The sequence below is a fragment of the Erythrolamprus reginae genome, chromosome 2 (assembly GCF_031021105.1).
Source record: "Erythrolamprus reginae isolate rEryReg1 chromosome 2, rEryReg1.hap1, whole genome shotgun sequence".
NCBI classification, from domain to species: Eukaryota; Metazoa; Chordata; class Lepidosauria; order Squamata; family Dipsadidae; genus Erythrolamprus; species Erythrolamprus reginae.
In genome coordinates this window covers 210,599,660-210,620,880 of record NC_091951.1, presented here as the reverse complement: position 1 = coordinate 210,620,880, position 21,221 = coordinate 210,599,660, and the positions used below count along the sequence as shown (strand labels likewise).

Sequence of the window (21,221 nt, the reverse complement as noted above, 5' to 3'; positions counted from 1 at the left end):
TGGTTCCAGGGGGAGGTTCATAAGACGAAAGGTTCGTAAGACGAAACATTGTTTCCCATAGGAAACAATATGAAGTCAATTAATCCGTGCAACAAAAAAACCCCCCGCAAAAAAACGCTGCCGCCCGGCTGTCACCTTTTAAAACAGTCCGGGGGCTTCTCAGCGACCTCCCGAACGCCGAACCCGAACTTCTGGGTTTGGCGTTCGGGAGGCCGCCGAGAAGCCCCCCGGCTGTTTTAAAAGGTGACAGCCGGGCGGCGGGGCTTCTTGGCGGCCTCCCAACGCCGAACCCGGAAGTTCGGGTTTGGCGTTCGGCTTCGGGAGGCTGCTGGGAAGCCGCCCGGCTGTTTTAAAAAGTGACAGCCGGTCTGCGGGGCTTCCCAGCAGCCTCCCGAACCCCGAACTTTTGCCGAACTTCCGGGTTCGGGAGGCTGCTGGGAAGCCCCCCAGCCCGGCTGTCACCTTTTAAAACAGCCAGGCGGCTTCCCAGCAGCCTCCCAACGCCGAACCTGGAAGTTCGGGTTTGGCGTTCGGCTTCGGGAGGCTGCTGGGAAGCCACCCGGCTGTTTTAAAAGGTGACAGCTGGGCTGCGGGGCTTCCCAGCAGCCTCCCGAACCCCAAACCTGGAAGTTCAGCAAAAGTTCGGGGTTCAGGAGGCTGCTGGGAAGCCCCGCAGCCCTCTCTGCGGCTCCTTTTTGGCTGGGAGGGAAGGTGAAATGCTGGCGGCTGGTAAACAAAAGGCAGAACTTTCGGCTTCTGGGTGGATGGGAGCGGTGTTTTACATTGATTCCTCCGGCCGCTTAGCTCCTCCCATCGACTCAGAAGCCGAAAGTTCAGCCTTTTGTTTACCAGCCTCCCGAAGGTGTGGGCTGCGGTCTTTCCGGGAGAGCAAGCAGCCCAAAGCCAAAAGAAACGCGTGGAGACTGTTAAACAAAAGGCAGAACTTTCGGCTTCTGGGTGGATGGGAGGAGCTAAGCGGCCGGAGGAATCAATGTAAAACGCCGCTCCCATCCACCCAGAAGCCGAAAGTTCTGCCTTTTGTTTACCAGCCTCCACACGTTTATTTCGGCTTCGGGCTGGACAGGAGGAGCTAAGCAGCACGGAGACGTTGCCAGCCCAGCGGCATTTTACATTAATTCCTCTGGCCGCTTAGCTCCTCCCATCCATCCAGAAGCTGAAAGAAAAGATCAGAAGCTGGGGGAGTCGGGGTGTGTAGAAGAGGTCCGTGGGAGAACTGGGGGGAGCTGCGGTGCCTAGACACCCGCCTGCAGCAAAACCACCCTGCGACCACCACCTTTGCTCCTAGGGGAAAGACCCCAGCCCATGCCTGCTGCTTGCTTTCCTGGGACGACGCAAAGACCACCTTCGGGAGTTTCCCAGCCGGGTCCCTTCCACGGAGCGGTGGCTGCGGTTCCCCCCAGTTCTCCCGTGGACCTCTTCCACACACCCTCGCCGCCCCCAGCCTCTGCGCCGCCGCCCGACTGTCAACTTGTAAAGAAGTGAGAAGACAAAGAGGAGCTGGGTGCCGATGGCGGCGGAGGAAGGCCAATGCTGCCCGAAGGCTGGGAGGGAGGCGGAATACAGGAGAAGGAGGAGGAAGAGGAGGGAGGCAGGGAGGAAATTCCGGAAATGACATCACAAGGCAGGGAAATCCCTGCTGCAGTAAGAGAGCACAAGGTAGAGCGCATGCCCAGTAGGAGAGCCCACGCCCCCGGCTCGGGTTCGTAAGGTGAAAATGGTTCTTAAGACAAGGCAAACAAATCATGAACCCCGGGTTCGTATCACGAAATGTTCGTAAGACGAGGGGTTCGTATCATGAGGTACCACTGTACTTGGAAATGGGCTGTCACAGGGAAGAAAGTATAGATATATTTACTGTATTGCTTGAGAATACAACCAGTCAATGAGTGTAAGTTTTATAGAGAAAGCACCAAATTTGAAATTAAAAAATGAATTTCAATAACTGTAGAATCAGGCTGCAGCAAAACAAAATTGAAAAATATGAAGAGGATCTGAACACTTTCTGAATGCACTGTATACAAGATTCAGACTTAAGCCATAGTCTGTCTTCCTATATGCATGGACATATTCATTCTAAAGTCATAAAAATGTTTACTGGGATTAATGTGTTAGAGGGAAAAAGCAATTGAGTGAAATGTTCTCAGCAGAATGTATTGTCAAGCTGGTGCAGAAGTTGATGATAAATTAACGGCTTGCCACACCATCTATAGAAGGTACTTGGGAGGGATGATTTTCATGAGGGAATAGATGCAGCCACAAAGCATTATTTCGAGAGGTTCAAGGCCATGCTATGCCCACCCACCTGGGCGGAAGTGGAAGGACTTGCCATGCTGGCACAATTTGAGTGGGCAATGTGACAAGTTTGGGAGGGGCAGACAAGGGATGTGAACTTTCAACTGGGTGGAAACTCAGATACAGGTTTCCCAGTGTAGGTGCCAGGATGGCTCTTGCAATAAATCGGAACTTTGAGGACTACTTTGACTTGGACTCTGATTTAGTTTGGATGCTACCTGGAACCTTGACATGTATACTTGTTCCATACATAGTATTATGATAAAAACAAAACAATCAAATAAATGTCTCTACTAAAGGAATTATAATAGTAAAATCGCCCTTGCATACGTTACACTAAAATGTTTTTAAAACGACAGCACCATTTCTCAGTGAGTCATGGTTTGCTTCTCTGAATTTTTATTACATACTTTATTACATAACACAGTTCTCAAAATCTCATGCCCAGTGCCACAGAAGAGCCCTGCGTACAACTTTTTCTGAAACACAGGCAACACACTGCTATTCTAACTGGAGACATGTTATTGAGAAAAAGGTTGACTTCATGATTATTGATAAATATAAAGTTTGTATCATGAGACCAAGATAGGGTTATTTTTTCTTACATTCCATATATTCTTTCTGACTATACTTCGCAATTTAAAATGGAATACAATTCCAAGGATCATCACAGAATGGAAGAGAAGCTTGTGTGGAAGCCCTTCTCTATAAGCCCAAAATAAATTAACAAAAATGGAACAGCAGCATCTGATGCACTGAACCTTATATTTCAGTCTTGAGAGAAAAAATTCCCAAGCCTCAACCTGAATAAAAGCCGATCTTTCCCCCACTTGCAGGTCTTTTTTGGTAGTCATTAGTCTTTATACTCCACAATATTCATATAAAAAGATAGATTACTGAATAGAAGAAAAGAGCACAAACCACCATTTCATAGTCACTCCAGCTGTATCATCAATGCACTGTGAAACAAATACCCCCACCCTTGAATAAAGAAACATTAACTTCCAACAAGTTCTTTTAAAGTTGTTATTGATTGGCTGCTTCACAAGCATCTATCCAATCACTGTAAACATCCACTGGTTCTGAAAGATCTTTAAAGTCAAAAGTTAAGGATAATAATATATAAATGTGTCTTCTATCTAGAAAAGACATCTGAATTCAGAATGAATATGCAAAGGCAATATTTCTACTATGATTGTACAGATACCATGGAGAAAAGGAAAGTATACAATTATGCTTAATAAGATCTTGATCAGGGTTTACTTACAGTTTCTTAATACTGGGTAGACAATGTGCAAATTTTAAGAATCAGTTAAAGCATTTGATCTAAAATAAAAACTGGAACCACAAAATCAAGTTCAAATTTACACAGCAAAACAAAAGTAGATGTTACCAAATATAATAAACCCTCAGTTTAATGTGCCTCAATGCATTTAGATATCCCAGAGACCTTTTTTCGTTCATCCATTCTACCATCACTTTGTGAATTCATATCCATTAATTTGAGAGTAATGGCTCAAACAAGAGTTTATTGTAAATATTACCATTTATGCCAATTACATGTCCTGAAGCAAGTGAATTTAATTTGTATTTAATACACAATCCTCATCTTGAATGTTTGATTAAATTGAAGCTTTAATATAGATAAAATCAAGCATATTTTTCTTAAATGTAAAAAAAAAGCTAGGACAGAGCAGAGCAATTATTTGATTTGAATTACTTGAAATAAATAAATGAGCAAAGGATACAAGTGATAGGGGTCTGAAATTCTTCCAGACATACAGTACAGGATATCACTCCAGTATTCCGAGCCCTTTCCCTGGAACAGAAAATCATAAAGGCAATTAAATAGTATAGTTATTAGCCTAAATCAGTCTACTAGAATTTTGATTGCAGAATACAATGCAAATAGGTCTTAGGTGTTAGATATAAAAGCATATCAAATAAAAATACTATATATTAATGCTAACTTGATTACTATTAACACTTCAAACTTTCTCAATTTCACAACTGCCCTACCTAGAAAAATACATCTTCCTGTGTTTTTGTTTTCAAAATCTTTTCTTCTGGAGATCTAAAGCCCCAATAGCTGTACAGTGTTCCCTCGATTTTCGCGGGTTCGAACTTTGCGGAAAGTCTATACCATGGTTTTTCAAAAATATTAATTAAAAAATACTTTGCAGATTTTTCCCCTATACCACGGTTTTTCCCACCCGATGACGTCATATGTCATCGCCAAACTTTCGTCTGCCTTTAAAATTTTTTTTTAAATAAACTTTAATAAACATGGTGAGTAATAATCTGAATGGTTGCTAAGGGAATGGAAAATTGCAATTTAGGGGTTTAGATGTTAAGGGAAGGCTTGTGATACTGTTTATAGACAAAAATAGTGTATTTACTTCCGCATCTCTACTTCGCGGAAATTTGACTTTCGCGGGCGGTCTCGGAACGCATCCCCTGCGAAAAGCGAGGGAACACTGTATCATATTCAATTCTGTTTGCCATCAAACAGGGAAGCTGTGTTCCCCCATCACTTATATAAACAGCTTACATTTTAACATCACAGGATTTCTCATGGTTACAAAAAGGACATGTGAATTGGGTCTCAAGTGTTCCTGTCATCTTCTTCTTGGGTGGAGGCTTCCGCTTTGACTTCCTACGACCCATGTTTGCCTACAGAAAAAAGAAACAAAAGACTAAGAAGGATTTGGGGAAGAAGTGGGGGGAAATCATTTAAAATTATCTAATACCAACATTTGTAAAGATTAACGATGTAAATCTTTGCAAAAAGTCTAGTGCAGTTTGTTACTGGATAATTGTTAAGATTTATAACCTGCTGGGCCCTAGTAGAATTCTGTGATCATTACAAACAGAAGGCAGTTTCCTGCTACTCTGAAGTAGTGATACTCTGTATTGTCTGATCTAAAATATACCTAAAAATTAGGTTATATGTGGCTGCTATTAACAATGTTGTAATGACTATATTAGAGTGATGCACATATTAGCAATGAGATATGCTAGGTAATTTATTGTATACTGTTTTGGTAAGCTGCTTAGATCATTAAAAAAAACCCTTCAGTGACATAAAAACAAACATAAGGCTCTACCCAGAGCCAATACAACAATAACAATAAAAAAAATTAGAATTGCCTCCTGTGATTTGGGGGGGAAACTATTTTCAGATTAATTTTATTATTAGAATATAATAGAATTTTATTGGCCAAGTGTGATTGGACACACAAGGAATTTGTCTTGGTTTTATTATATTTTTCAGTTGGTCCTAAAAATAACCAAACAGCTGGGCCTCCGTAAATCGAGTGGCCGTGAAAGCAGCACCGGGATACGGAGATATACGGCGATTCTTGCAGCATCTCTGCCACCATATACATCTGGGCACACAGGGCTGCAGTATCCTAAAGCGAGGAGAAGCGAAGTCAAGCGGGCAAGAAGAGCTCTTCATAATACTCCATGTTTTAGAAAGCGTATTTGCAGCTGGGAAGTCCAGGATGAGAGAGAGGGGAGCATCAGCAGCAAAGGCCTAAGCGAACCGGCACCGATGGTTAACCCCGCCGCGGCCCCCACGTCCTTTCGCAGGAATAACGGTGCGGTTTCGGACGGAGAAGGAGAAGCGCTACCTTCTTTTCCCCCCTTTCGACCCTTTCCTTTTTTCCAGCACGAGGGCGGCTACAGCTCCCGCAGGCCGCGTTTCCAACGGAGACCAACGTTTCCGGCGTTGAGGCCGGAAACGGATGTTGTCATCTGCCATTCTCGACACAGTAGAGAGAGAGCAGAAAGTAGAAGCGTGATAAGTACAAACTTCCGAGTCCCCCTGGCGTTGAAAAGGGGGTTGCCGCTGCTCTGAGGCGTTTCAGCGACAAATACGGTGGTGATAACAGTGTGTTTTTGCTTATGTGCAGCAGCAGCAGTAGCCAAAAATATTAGTACATTCGCCTGAGTTATATAAACAGAGGCATAGACTCAAGATAATCGGAAATATTAGTTAGTACCACTTTATAAAACCCTAGTAAGATCACACCTAAAATACTGCAACCAATTTTGGACATCATACTACAAAAAAGATGTTGAGACTTTGGAAAAAGTTCAGAGAAGAGCAACTAAGAAGGTCAAAGGCCTGGGGACTAAAACATATGAAGAACGGCTGCAGGATTTGGGTTTGGCTAGTCTAAAGAAAAGAATTAGGGTGACATGATAGCAGTATTCCAGTATTTGAGGAACTGCCCACAAAGAAGAGAGAGTCAAATTATTCTCCTAAGTATCAGAGGACAGGACAAGAAACAGTTGGAAACTGCTCCAAAAGAGAAACAACCTGCAATGAAGGAGAAACTTCCTAACAGTGTGGACAATTAACTAGTGGAACAGCTTGCCTCCAGAAGTTGTGGGTTCTTCATGGAGGTTTTTAAGAAGAGACAAGAGACCAAGTGACCGGTGTACGTGTGCACACTGGAAACTGGAAGCAGGCACCAGGGAACTCTCTTCTGATTTGTGGTGCTTCCCTGCACACGCATGCACGCTTCCATTTCAGCACTCTGTGCTGCAAAGGTTCACCAATACTGGTATAGGTTCTCCTGTTTGAGCAAGGAGCTGGACTAGAAGAACTCTATGGTCCCTTCCAACATTATTCTATTCTATCTAGACTTCTAAAATGAATACGTATATACATACCTATGTTTAAAAGGATAGCTAAACATTAAAAATGAGGAACTAACAGAGGAAAATAAGGGAAGAAAACAGTTACTCTTTTTTCAGCTGATTCCTATTTTGAGGAACTGCTATCTGTAATCATGGAGAAGCAAGTTATGAAGGTCCCACGACATTTTGTACATCTGTTCTTACTTTTCACAGGATACTCATTCTTGTCAATATGTGCTGATTTCAGGAGGTGTTGTTCTGAGAGGCTGAGAGATTAATCCATCATTTGTTTGCCATTGTGAACCACATGAATTCAGGACTAAGAACTGCTGACCAAAGAGGTCTTCCAGATGTTGGATTATAAATCTGATGTTGGACAATGTTTTATGTGATACATTTCTGCTGTATAAATAATTCTAAATTGTATATTCAGAGAAGGGCAGCATATAAATGTAAATAATAATAATAATTATTATTATTAATAATAATAATAATAATAATAATAATAATAATAATAATAATAATAATATAGGAGACAGAGAGAGAGAAGAGAGAAAGTGACACCCTATGGTTTTCTTGGCAAGATTTTGGAAGTGAAGTATAGGTTTATGCAAATATAAAATAACTTTGAACACATATTGCTGGTGGTTACTACTGACATATACTATCTGCATTTCTAGAAGTTTAGGTTTTAAAAAGGATAAACAGTAGTGCAATAGCATCAGAACTGAGTCTTGTAATAAAAATTGTGTTCTGTATATTTATGCCATGTCATTTGTGCAAACAGATGCAGGCTACCCATTTTCTTACGCAAGGAGGGGCAATAGAAAAATGATGAAGGAATTTCACAAAGTTAGCATTGTGTTATAAGCACGAATTAGTTTTTTCAACAAGATCTTAATATGCATTTTATTTTTATCTTGGGGGAAAAAGCATATTTCTGATATATGTAATGTTATTTCATATTAATACACCAAGCATGTGAGTTATGGTGGAAAAAACAGACCAGTACATGTTTTGATAACTGAAAATCCTTTTCTGTGGCAGCAAATGATGGAATGTACGATCTCCAGAGCCAATGCAGTTTCTAAGGAAAAGAAACTGCTTGATTCTGATCACTCCTGAAATGAGATTCTACATTTCCTGAGTCCATCAGAAATTGTTCCAGCCCCAACAGCTCCAGAAGAAATATTTCCAACCCATCAGAAAGAATGGAGTGACAACAGTAATATGGCCGCAGGAAGTACCAGCTATCTGTGGTGGCTACTGCCACCAGGGACATGTAAATTGATGTAATATATAAATTGGTGAAATAAATAAACAAGGTACAGAGCTCCTTTGGGAGCCATAGTACAGTGATGGCTAAACCTTTTGCCATTGCGTGCCAAAAGAGTGGAGAGCACGGAAAGGGGGTAATGCACGGGTATGCCCACACCCATAAAGCAATGCCCCCCTGCACACTCTGCCCCCACTCATGCATGTGTGACCCCCCCCTGCACTCCACTGCCCCTTACATGATCCCATTGCTCTCCGTGCATGCATGTGTGACCCCACTGAGCTTCCCCAACGCCACCAAAAACATGTGCGATAACCCCGTGCATGAGCACCAGCCACCCATCCTTTGCCTGTTTTGGGCCTGACAAGCCTCCCTGAAGTCTCCTGGGACTAAAACTGGATGGTGGTGGGGGTGCTGCTGGAACCCAAAAGAGTGTCAGTGAAGTGCCCACCCAGCCTGCCACCGAGAACAAGCCAGTGTAGCCCTCCTCCCAGCCCTTCTCCCAAGGGAGGGTGCTCGCTTCTCAGTTGGCTGCATCTATTACAGACGTTCCTTTAGCATGAACTTAACTCTTGTGGCAGCACTGCTTGTTCTCAGTGGCTGGTAAGGGGGAGGGTGGTTTTCCAGCATCTCAGCCAAAGGTGGCTGGGTGAGAAGTGCTGCGCAGCCCCAGGAGAGCACCGGGAGCAGGGCTCCTTGTTATCAGTGGCTGGAAGGGGGGGGGATTTCTCCTCCAGCACTCCGGCCACAAACAGCAGGATGAGAACCGCTGCACAACCCCAGGAGAGCAGCAGGAACAGGGCTGCTTGTTCTCAGTGGCTGCCCCCCCCCTTACCAGTCACTGAGAACAAGCAGCCCTGTCCCTGCTGCTCTCCTGGGGTTGTGCAGTGGTTCTCACACTGCCACTTGCAGCTGGTATTCTGGAGGAGAACCACTAACCTCACCTGCCACAAAGAACAAGCAGCACTGCTGCTGCCTCTCTTCTGGGGTGCCCAAGCTAGCCAGGCATTCTGGACTGTGGATGCACATCGCTCTAGGCTGGAGGGCTCGGGCCACGCAAGAAGCCCACTTGGGCAGGGAGGGGGAGAAGTCCCAGCTGGCCAGTCGGTCCTGACTGACAGTTCTGCTCTCTTAGGAAGTGTTGTGGTTAGCTCTGGCCCAGCTCCTGCCCCAAGGACTGTGGATGTGGGGGAGACATCCACATGCCGCAGGCCTGTTGTGCTCCCGGTGGAATCTGCTGATGAAGACTCCTCTGACCAAGAAGACATGAATGACAGGGAGGAGGAGAGTGTGGCAGACAGCTCAGAAGGAGATCAATTATCTAGCTCCTCCTTGGATTTGGAACAAGAGTTAATGATACAGCCACGCATGTGGAGAGCGATGCATAGGCAGCAACAATTGAGAGATTATTATCAAAGAAAATGAGGCCACCTGTGGTTGGGTGGGGCTGTGGTAATTAGTGAGGCTGCTATAAATAGCAGCCTGTGGGTTTGGCCATTGTGGAGGATTATCTGATTGTTGTGTTTCATGCCTGCCTTACTGACTTCGACCTTTGTGTACTGATTTTTCCCTGCTTTGAAACTAAAGTGTGTTTCACTTTGTGAAAGAAGAAGGACTGTGAATTGCCTCACAGCTGCAAGTTAAGTATATCAGAACTGATAAGGGACTTGTACAAATTACCAGTTTGTTTGGAGATGAGTGCTCTTTGCTATACAAAAAGAGTGTTTAGTTCATTTGGATTTTCGGTATAAAGAACACTGTTTTGAATTTTCAAACGTGTGTGTGTCTGACATTTGTATCTGTGAATTTTTGGGAGGATTCTACCAGAGACCTTGACAGAACAGGAAGTGACTGCCAGGATCCCGTCTCCACGTCTTTGGACACATGAGCTGCATGCTGGATATCAGGCCAAGTAGCCAGCGTGCATGCGCATGCCGGAAACAGCAAGATCATCTTGCCAAGTGACTGCTCTTTCAGTTTCTGGTGCTCTCACATGCATGAAGACCAGCTGGCTGGAATTACCGGAACCCGGCAGGGCAATGGGCAATGGTTCTGCATGCCACTTCTAGCACGCGTGCCATCAGTTTACCATCACAGCTATAGTAGAAATGGCCAAAGAGCACAGAGCCCTGTGGCTGAATGTGTGTGTGTGGGGGGGGGGGGGGGGCTGCGGAGTAGAGTGTGTGTGTGGTCCTACAGTGAGCCAAGAGGACATTTGCAAGTTGCTCAGTAGCAGATTCGCCCCAGAATAGAGCTGACAAGGGTATGCCTTGTCAAACAAACACTTAGTAACCCAACTCAGAATTGGAATGGGAACAGATAATGGATGAATCCAAATACAGTGGTACCTCGAGATACGAGTTTAATTCGTTCCGGACCTGGGCTCTTAAGTCGAGCAGCTCTTATCTCGAACGACTTTTCCCCATAGGAATTAATGTAAATAATTTTAATTGGTTCCAGCCCTCAAAAAACTCACAAAGTTAGTCTAAATTATGCAGAAAGACATGTTTTTAATGAAGAAATGTACATGTACATATAAATGAATAATGAAGTTTCTTTCACTTAACTTGTAAACTTTCTTAAACTTTTAAATTTACATATGTTCAACTTCTCTGCCACCCAATCCTGTAGGACAGAGGTCCCCAACCCTTTTTGCACCAGGGACCGGCTTTAAGCGATCAAGAGAGGAATGGGTGAATGAATGGACGGAGGGTGGGAAGGAAGGAAGGAAAGAGGGAAGGGACAGGAACAGAGGAAGGAAGCAAGGAAACTTATGAAAGGGGAGAGTAAGAGAGGAATGAGTGAAGGGAGGGAGGGAGGGAAGAAGGTGGGAAGGAGAAAGAAAAGAAGAAATAGAGGAAGGGAAGGTAAAAGAGAGAAAGAAAAAGAGCAAGAAAGAAAGCTGCAAGCACCCCCCCGAGCCCCCCAGGCCGGCTGCAACCTTTTAAAACATGTGCGCCGCTTCGCAGCTGTCTCCTGAAGCCGAACGCGGAAGTTAGCGTTTGGCTTCAGGAGACAGCTCCTTGGCGCTTGTATCTCGAATTTGGGCTTGTAAGTAGAACAAAAATATCTCTCCCCTCCCAGCTCTTATCTCGAGTTGCTCTTAAGTAGAGCAGCTCTTATGTCGGGGTTCCACTGTACAGGATTTTTTTAGAGCAGTAATGGTATATTTTGACATTTAAACTAAATTGAGAATTGTATGCAACAAAACAAAGTTAACAAATGAACTAGAAAGGAGCTATGGGACTGGTTTTGTCCTGCGGAGCAGCTGTTTAAATTTGCTGGCTTCTTAGGGAAACTTGCATGCTTATATTCCCTAACCCCTTTGGAAAGCACCTCGTTGTACCATCTGGGTGTTTAGAAGGAAAGTTTCAGCTCCCATCGGCAGTATTTTGCTGGGAATATTAAGTAAATCATTATCTTGGCATCAAATATCTGCACACATAATGTAACTGAAATGGGGTTTTATATTCTCACCTTTTACCTTTGCTGGATTTGCTTCTTTCATCTTCCTTTTTATTTCTTGAAGGCAAAGCCCCATGCTTTTTACCGGTTACAAAAATGTTCCCTCATCATCCCAATGTGAAAGTTGCCATTTTAATTTCCTTTAAAATGGTCTACCTTACTTCCAATTAGTCTCTGGGAAGAATTCAGAAGTGCTGTTTTTGAACTTTAAAGCCAGGCGTCCTGGGGATGTGCCTGTGGACGGCTCCCTTGGGATCCACCAGTCTCACTGCATTGCCTGACATCTCCCTTCCCCACCTGTGCTATTTTTTAAAGGCCTCTTTTAATTAGATTAAAAATGACAGGCTGCAAACAGTCGTCCAGTATTATTTTTATCTCCCAGTAGGCCTGTAGAAACCCTTTTTCAGAAAAAGATGGGTAGCTGCAATCCAATTCTTTATTTTTTTCTACCCAGAAAAAAGGAAGTTTGCCAAAGGAGAAAAAAAGTTATATCCCAGCAGTTTTGCCTTTTGATTTTTGACTGGCTGTGCCCACCCTGGCAGTCACTTTGTGATGGTTTACAATACAGTGGTCTATATGTTTGGATGACTTTGAGTCAGGGAAACTAGGAGCCTAGAACAATGAAGTTGTTACAAGATGAAATGTAGAAAGAGCAAGAAAAATGCCATTCGTTTTAAGTTGAACCTGAATTTCTTAATGGGAAATAATACCCTGTTCAAAAAAATAAAGGGGACATTTAAATAACACAATATAACTGCAAGTAAATCAAACTTCTGTGAAATCAAACTGTCCACTTAGGAAGCAACACTGATTGACAATCAATTTCACATGCTGTTGTGCACATTCAACTTTGTACAGAACTAAGTATGCAATGAGAATATTTCATTCATTCAGATCTAGGATGTGTTATTTGAGTGTTCCCTTAATTTTTTTGAGCAGTATAGAATAACAGCATTGGAAGGCACCTTAGAGGTCTTACAGTCCAACCCTCTGCTCAAGGAGGAGTCCCTATACCAGGGTTCGGCAACCTGCAGCTCCAGAGCAGCATGTGGGTCTTTGGGCCATCTGCAGCAGTTCCTTGTCCCATCACTGGCTGCCCTGCCCCTCACCTTCCCCTCTCTCACTTGGCCTGAGAAGGTAAGGGTGATGGCGGGAGATAGAGAAGTTGCTGGGGCTGATTGTCTAGTGCCTCACTCTTGTGGAGCTTCTTCTGGCCCTTGTTAGTACTGGACGTGGCATGCCTCGGTCGCTTGGGGAGACATGCAACCTGCTCTCCTCCCCAAAACACTGGCCTGGCCCAGATGCGACCAATGCCAACCTCACTAACACAAGGGCTGGCAGGGTTGAAATGGGATCCAGGAGGAGGGGATGTTGGAAAGGGGAGTGGGACAGCAGCACCCAGCCATGACCCCCTGGCCAGCTTTGATGGGGCTGAGAGGGTGCGCACGCATAGGGAGACCCTCAATTGAGCGCCAAAACACAGCAAAAGCGCATGTGGGGTGGCCAGCTGCTTCTTAAGGAGGGCCTTAACAGGATGCGAAAGGACGTGGCTTCTCTCCTGCATGAAGGCTCCAGCCATCACTTGCCATGTCCCACCCACGGCAATTCTCCGGCCAAGTGCAGAAGGCACGAGCTCTAGCCCAAAGCAGCAGGCATCAAAGTCTGCCTTGTGCACAAATGTGCCCTGGGCTGCTTTCTCCTGCACTAAGGCTCCAGCAACCCTCCCCCTCCTCCCTCTCCTTCTCCTCTCATGCAGTGGCAGCAGTGGGTTGCTCCCGGTTTGGCCTGAATCTGTAAACTGGTAGTGCCGGTAGTGGGATGCTCTGCCCTCCCCCTCAGCATGCTCCGTCTACCCACTTGGGATGCTTCTGTGCATGTGCAGAAGCATCATCTGCTGGAAACCTGAAGTCAGCATCCCCATAAATCAACACAGACTGTGATGTGAAAACTTTTGTATCTCATTTGGAAACCAAGGAACCAGAATATAGAGGAAGAATGCAGAGGCACACACAGCAAGATGCTTGAAGTCCAGTGTGAAGTTTCCACAGTCTGTGTTGATTTGGGGAGCCGTGTCATCTGTTGGTATTGGTCCACTGTGTTTCATTAAGTCCAGGGTCAATACAACCATCTACCAGGAGATTTTGGAGCATTTCATGCTTCCTTCTGCAGATGAGTTTTATAGGGATGCTGACTTCAATTTTCCAGCAGGACTTGACACCTGCCCACACTGCCAAAAGCACCAAAACCTGGCTCAATGACCATAGGATTACTGGGCTTGATTGGCCAACAAACTCACCTTACCTGAACCCCATAGACAATCTATAGGGCATTGCCAAGAGGAAGATGAGAGACCTGAGGTCGAACAGTGCAGAAGAGCAGAAGGCTGCCATTGAAGCATCCTGGTCTTCCATAACACCTCAGCAGTGTCACAGGCAGATAGCTTCCATGCCACGCCGCATTGAGGCAGTAATTGCTGCAAAAGGGCCCCAAACTAAGTACTGAGTACATCTGCATGCTTATACTTTTCAGAGGTCCAATATTGTTTTATGTACAATCCTTGTTTTATTGATCTTATGTAATATTCTAATTTTCTGAGATGGTGGATTTGGGGTTTTTATGAGCTGTACCCCATAATCATCATAATTATGACAAATCACAGCTTGAACTATCTTGCCTTGCATGTAATGAGTCTGTCTCATACATTACGTTTCAACTTTCAAGTTGCGTTACTGAAATAAATGAACTTTTGCACAATATTCTAATTTTACAAGTTTCACCAGTATGTTTTATCTTCCAGCCTCCTAATTTATTTATTTATTAATTGGATTTGTATGCTGTCCCTTTCCAAGGACTCGGGGCAGCTCACAACATATCAAAGTACAGTACATATATATTGGGTTTTTTTTCTTTTTAGACTTTTTATTGTTAAATTGTTATTTTAGATTTTAATTATTAGATTTGTTACCATGTATTGTTTTTATCACTGTTGTGAGCCTCCCCGAGTCTACGGAGAGGGACGGCATACAAATCTAATAAATAATAATAATACATCAGTATACATTTTAAAAATTCTATTAAAAATCTAATCATCTTTGTTGTTCTTCTATGTGTTCTTTCTAGAGTTTCAACATCTTTTTTTGTATCATGATGACCAAAACTGGATGCAGTATTTCAATGTACTAGATACCTTCATTCTATACCTGTGCATTTGATTTTTCTTGTCTAGGTGTAACATCTTAATTTTTCTCACAATTGAATTGCATTTTATTGGATAGGGCCCAGTGTCTGTCATGATCCTTCTGGATCTTGAACTTATCTTCTAAAGTGTTGGCTATTCCCCCCAGTTTGGTGTCATCTGCAAAATTGATGAGTTCCCCTTTTATCCCCTCATTTTAACCATTTATTAAGATGTTGAAGAGTACTGAGCCTAAGACATAATTGCCTTTCAGGGAGCAATTGCTCTTTACCAGACAAACAATTGCTTGTAGAATATTGTGAATATGAAGCTTCTGCAGCAAAGATACACTATGTGTGGATGTTTGATGCACATTTGAGATATTCAGTTTTATGATTTTACAATTTTTATCATAACTGTTTTGAGGAATTCTTTGCAAATTCCAAAAGAACCAATTTTAGTTGGATTCATTCAGTCTCACTTTTAAAGATAAAAAAAGAACAAAAATGAATATAAACAAAAGAAAGAAATGTAAGGAAAAAAGAGGAAGAAGAGAAAAGACAAAAGCACAAAAAGAAAAGATTAAAACAATAGAAAGAAAAAACTTACAATACCCTTTGTAGCCAATATAAGAATGATTACAAATTTACCTCTTACTCTATGATTAAGACACTCACCCTATCCAGGATTGTCATAATTTATTAGACTCAGTTGTCACAGAGTTTTGCAATATCACATTTCCTTGTGCCAGCAAATGTATATTTGTGATGGATGTATTATGATTTCTTAATTGTATGTAATGGTTGTAATTTGGTTGAGCTTTCTTTATTTTTGTATGTTTTTCACAGATACTCAGAGTTGTATTATATAAAATATGTGGCCATATATGTATTTTAAAGAAATAAATAAACAAGTACTGTACATTTCTTTGGAAAAAAAGTTGAACAAGAATCTGCCTTTCAAATGGGTGTGTACAAACTCCTAGCAAGCCAGCCAATGAACAAGGCTGCAGGGTTTTAAGGAAACCACACATTTTTTTGTGGTTTCAATTATGCTGCAACCTTGCCAGAAATATATCAGTTTGGCTCTTACACACAGCTGACATCATGGCTTGTGGTCCAGAGCTTGTTTCAAACTGATGCACACTTTTTGTTTGTTTGTTTGTTTGTTTGTTTGTTTACTTACTTACTTACTCACTCACTCACTCACTCACTCACTCACTCACTCACTCACTCACTCACTTACACCTCTAACAAAACAATTTAAAAACAATTTAAAAACAATACTTAAAAACCATGCCTGCCATTTATGGCCAGATTCCCATGGCACACCATCAGATCAACAGCCCCATGTGTGCCGGAAAAGTCAGGTCTTTATGGCTTTCCAGAAGGCCGATGGGGGTGGTCTGGATCTCAGGAGGTCGCTGGTTCTAGAGAGTCGGAGCAGCCACAGAGAAGACCTTTTTGGGTATACTCTTAGAATTTATTCTTCCACTAAAGCAACTCACATGGCTCCTACTGTGTTGGAATTGGCAGCCAAAAGGTTTTTGCTGCTCCTGGTCATCAACAAGCCTCAGATGGACTGCTTCCTCAAGTAAAGGCGGCTTCAATTTGTGGAGTGGTTGCTGGCCAACATTGGCACCTTCTTTGCTGGGGGGGTTGCCATCAGCTTCTATACCACCAACTCCCCCGAGGCCTGTTACTATGTTGCGGAGAATTGCGAGACCAATATAATTGTGGAGGAGAACAACAAACAGCTACATAAAATCTTGAAAATTTCCTGCTTAAGCAGGGGGTTGGACTTGATGACCTGCAAGGTCCCTTTCCACTCGAATAAATAAATAAATAAAATTATGAAGGTGGAGAAAATCTTCCCCTCCAGAAAAGACAAACCCGTGCTGGTTTGGGGGACTAATGCATATGCCTTCTATGACTTCCTTGCATTTCCTTGCATTAACTGTCTGCTGTGCTTGATATTTGTTTTTTGTCGTTGGAGGTGTGTATGTGTGATGATTCGATGGATTGGATAGAGTGAATGGGGATGTTCATCTAGTGCACCAACTGCGACCCTACCTGGATTGAGAGGCGCTCCTCACAGTCAATCATGCCCTTGTCACCTCATGATCATGTTCTACATGGGACTACCCTCAAAGAGTGCTTGGAGTCTACAACTGATCCTTGCAGTGTGGTCGGGCGGTAGGAAAAGCAAGTAGGATGCTTGGCTGCATGGCTAGAGGTATAACAAGCAGGAAGAGGGAGATTGCGATCCCCTTATATAGAGCGCTGGTGAGACCCCATTTGGAATACTGTGTTCAGTTCTGGAGACCTCACCTACAAAAAGATATTGACAAAATTGAACGGGTCCAAAGACTGGCTACAAGAATGGTGGAAGGTCTTAAGCATAAAACCTATCAGGAAAGACTTAATGAACTCAATCTGTATAGTCTGGAGGACAGAAGGAAAGGGGGGAACATGATCGAAACATTTAAATATGTTAAAGGGTTAAATAACGTTCAGGAGGGAAGTGTTTTTAATAGGAAAGTGAACACAAGAACAAGGGGACACAATCTGAAGTTAGTTGGGGGAAAGATCAAAAGCAACATGAGAAAATATTATTTTACTGAAAGAGTAGTAGATCCTTGGAACAAACTTCCAGCAGACGTGGTTGGTAAATCCACAGTAACTGAATTTAAACATGCCTGGGATAAACCTATATCCATTGTAAGATAAAATACAGGAAATAGTATAAGGGCAGACTAGATGGACCATGAGGTCTTTTTCTGCCGTCAGTCTTCTATATTTCTATGTTTCTATGTTTCTATCCAGAATGCAGCTGTGCAAACTGTTGTGGGTGCACCTAGGTACAACCACGTTACACCAATCCTCCACCAGCTGCACTGATTCCCTATTAGGAAAGCCCTACATGGCTTAAGGCCAGGTTAACTTCGAGACTGTCTTCTGTCACACAACTCCCAGCAACTGATGAGATCCCACAGAGTTGGTCTCCTCCGGGTCCTATCAGCTAAACAGTGTCGGCTGGTGGGCCCCTGTGGGAGGGCCTTCTTTGTGGTTGCTCTGAATCTCCAGAACCAGTTACCTCCGGAGGTCAGGAGTGCCCCCACCCTATTGGCCTTCTGAAAAGCAGTTAAGACCTGGCTTTTCTGGCAGGCCTGAGGTCGTTGACCTCGCAGTTGTAATCGGCGAGATCTGGCCATGGAATGGTTTGTATGGGTTTTAATTGTTTTAACGCTTAACATGTTTTAAATATTTTATTCTGTTATTTATTTATTTTTTATAATATTTTTATTGGTTTTTTCAAAGTAACAAACACAACAAACAAAACATATAACACTTAATGGAGCTACAGTCGCTCCACTCAAAGTAGAAGTCTTCATATAAAAGTAAAAAGTTTATCTGTAAAATACATTTTGTTATATAGAGTAAAAATTTCAATCTTAATATAAATCTAAATCTGTATCAAAATTTATAAAGATATATATGAAAAAGAAAAAGTTTTTATGAAAAACAAAGAGAAAAAAGGGAAGGGGAAAAAAAGATGAAAGAAATTTATATTTGTACTAATAATTACCATCTTATACAATTCTAATACTAAATTCAAATATGCAAAATAATATAGCAACACACATCTCTTATTCCTTGTTTCCCACCAAATATATACTTTCTGCCAGTTATCATAAAATTCTGATTCTTCTTGATTATTTAACTGTCTCGTCATCATATCTAATTCGGCACAGTCTAAAATCTTCTTAAGAATATCTGTTTCTTTTGGAATCTCACTATCTTTCCATTTTTGTGCAAAAACTAACCTAGCTGCTACTAATATATGAACTATTAAATGTAATATACATATATCTTTTTTGTATTTGTAATTTGATATGCCCAATAAAAAAAATTCTGGTGCTTTCTTAATATCTAATTGAGTTATTTCTTTCAGCCATTTTTCTATTATGTTCCAGTACTCTTTAGCTTTTGGGCACATCCACCAACAGTGAAAATAGCTACCTATTTCTATTTTACATTTCCAGCAATTAGGCGAATTAGTTTGGTACATTTTTGAAATTCTACTTGGTGGTAAGTGCCATCTATAAAACATCTTGATCTGGTTTTCTTTATAGGCAGTTGACTTTGTTATTTTCCAGTTATACATCCAGACCTTTTCCCAGGTATTCAGATCTATCTCTCTATTTAAATTTCTACACCAACTAATCATGTTGTCCTTTAATATCCATTCTATATTTTTACTATTAATTAGAAATTTATGTTTTACCTATCAATTTTCTTTGATCTGTGGTTAGTAATTTACCTAATATATTATTATCCTTCCTAAGTATATATGTTGTTTTATCTTTATGAAATCTCGATTTGATCTGTGTATATTGCCACCAGTCTATTGCCAGACCCGATTCCAACAGTTCCTGCTTTGTTTTCAAATTCCACTGATTATCTACTAAATCTTTATATTTCCAGATCTTATCCTCTTGTAATAAATTTGGAAAAGTTATGGCTTCAATGGGAGATATCCATTCCGGCATAACTAAAAAGTGATCTTTTTTAACCTCATTCCAAACATCTATAAGTGCTTTCCTAATGATATGTCTTTTGAAATAGGAATGTATTTTATACTTTTCATACCATATAAAGGCGTGCCATCCTAACATTAAATCATGTCCTTCTAAATTTAATAATCTTCTATTTTGTAAAGTAAGCCATTCTTTGGTCCAAGTCAAAGTTGCGGCTTGATAATATAAATTCCAATTTGGACAGGCAAGGCCTCCTCGCTCTTTTATGTCTTCTAAAGCACACTGTCTTATTCTAGGTTTTTTGTCTTGCCATATAAATTTTTTTGTTATTCTATTTAATTCTATAAAAAAATCTTTCCCTGGGTTAAATATTTTATTCTGTTATTAAGCCGCCCAGAGTCCTTTAGTTGGGTGACATATAAATTTAATAAATAAATAAATATTTAAATATTTTTAAATTAATATTGATTGTTTCTTCATTGCTTATTTGACCCATATGACAATCGTTAAGTGTTGTACCACATGATTCTTGACAAATGTATCTTTTTCTTTTATGTACACTGAGAGCATCTATACCAAGACAAATTCCTTGTGTATCCAGTCACACTTGGCCAATAAAGAATTCTATTCTATTCTATTCTATTCTATTCTATTCTATTTAGTTTAATTTGTGAAAAAAATCATGTTCCTAAGACAACTAATTTTAATAGTAAAAGACATTAAAAATTAAAGCTAGGTTGATAACATAGCTTTTATTCATAATTTTATTGAAAAAGTAAAAATTAAGACACTATCCTGCTATGTAATGGAAAATCACTGTTCTTTTCAAATTCTCTTTTTCAGTGATGAGGAGAGTAAGGTCCTGCTCTTAGGCATGGAATACTAAATGCATGTGTCTAGTATAGTCAGTACCAGGCTGAATAATAGTGCTTGTAAGTGGGATCTAGGTGTCCTTGTGGACCACCACTTAACTGTGAGCCAGCTATGCTGCAGCTGCCAGTCCTGTGCTGCATTAAGAAAGAGATGGCATTAAGATCACAAGAAATGATAATACCTGCTATGGTCCCATTGGATACCAGTTCGGAGGAGGACAGTCCGATGAGTATGGTATGTGTCCCTTGGAATGTTTGGAGAGGCCAGAGGCTGAAGATCATGCTGTCGTAGGACCCTCAGGCATTGAAGGAGGTGGTCAACCAGAGGGCTGCCTGGCCTCCGAGGCATGGGGCAGGATTGGCTGCAGACAAGGCAGTGGTGCTGAGAGGCAGCAGATCCCCTCTGATGAGGAACAGCTGCCTCCTTCACTTGACCCAAGGGCATGAAGAGTAGAGCGGAGGCAAGCTCAAAGGAGGTCTGCAAGGTTGCTCAGGAGAAGGTCGCCCCACTGCTCCACACAAGGAACACCTGGCATGGGATCACCTAAGCAGAAGCTGGGGTGGGGTGTGTGGGGGAGATTGCCTTTGTCAGAAATAATTGTTTGCTTTGGCATATACCCTCTTGGCTTTGGACTCAGCCTCAATTCATGTTTCTGCTATGCTTTGCCTTTGCCTTACAGACTGCTTTTTGACTTGTAGACATTCCTTTGGCCTCATGGACTTGCCTTAACCTGTGGACTGACCTTGTCCTTTGCCCTGTGAGCTTGCACCTTGTTTTTGGACTTTCTCTCTGCCTTTGCAAAGTAGTTTTGATGCTTACTGGCTTTTGTTTGGGAGACTGAGCGTGGCTGTCTTGACGGAAATGTAGGGTGGAGTCTTACCAGCCATTGTAGGGCTATTTTTTTGTGGATTTTAACAGAGCAATAAAGC

The 21,221-nt window shown here is 42.1% G+C and overlaps 1 protein-coding gene across 1 annotated transcript; it reads right to left on the bottom strand.

Annotated features, from left to right (window-relative positions):
• Positions 1–2,695: 2,695 nt before the first annotated feature.
• Positions 2,696–6,051, bottom strand: ELOF1 (elongation factor 1). The gene is made up of 4 exons (XM_070736141.1): positions 5,949–6,051; positions 4,865–4,986; positions 4,062–4,132; positions 2,696–3,404 (listed from the first exon to the last, which is right to left on the bottom strand). Exons 2-4 carry the CDS (start codon positions 4,978–4,980, stop codon positions 3,340–3,342), a joined length of 252 nt encoding a protein of 83 aa, XP_070592242.1. The 5' UTR covers positions 4,981–4,986; positions 5,949–6,051; the 3' UTR covers positions 2,696–3,339.
• Between the last annotated feature and the right edge of the window lie 15,170 nt (positions 6,052–21,221).

Coding starts and splice junctions, on each gene's coding strand:
- ELOF1 (XM_070736141.1), bottom strand. CDS start 4,980: ATGGGTCGTAGGAAGTCAAAGCGGAAGCCTCCACCCAAGAAGAAGATG. Junction 4,133..4,864: donor AAATCCTGTGATGTTAAAAT/GTAAGCTGTTTA, acceptor TTTCTGTTCCAG/GGAAAGGGCTCGGAATACTG. Junction 3,405..4,061: donor ATTTCAGACCCCTATCACTT/GTATCCTTTGCT, acceptor TTGACTTTAAAG/ATCTTTCAGAACCAGTGGAT.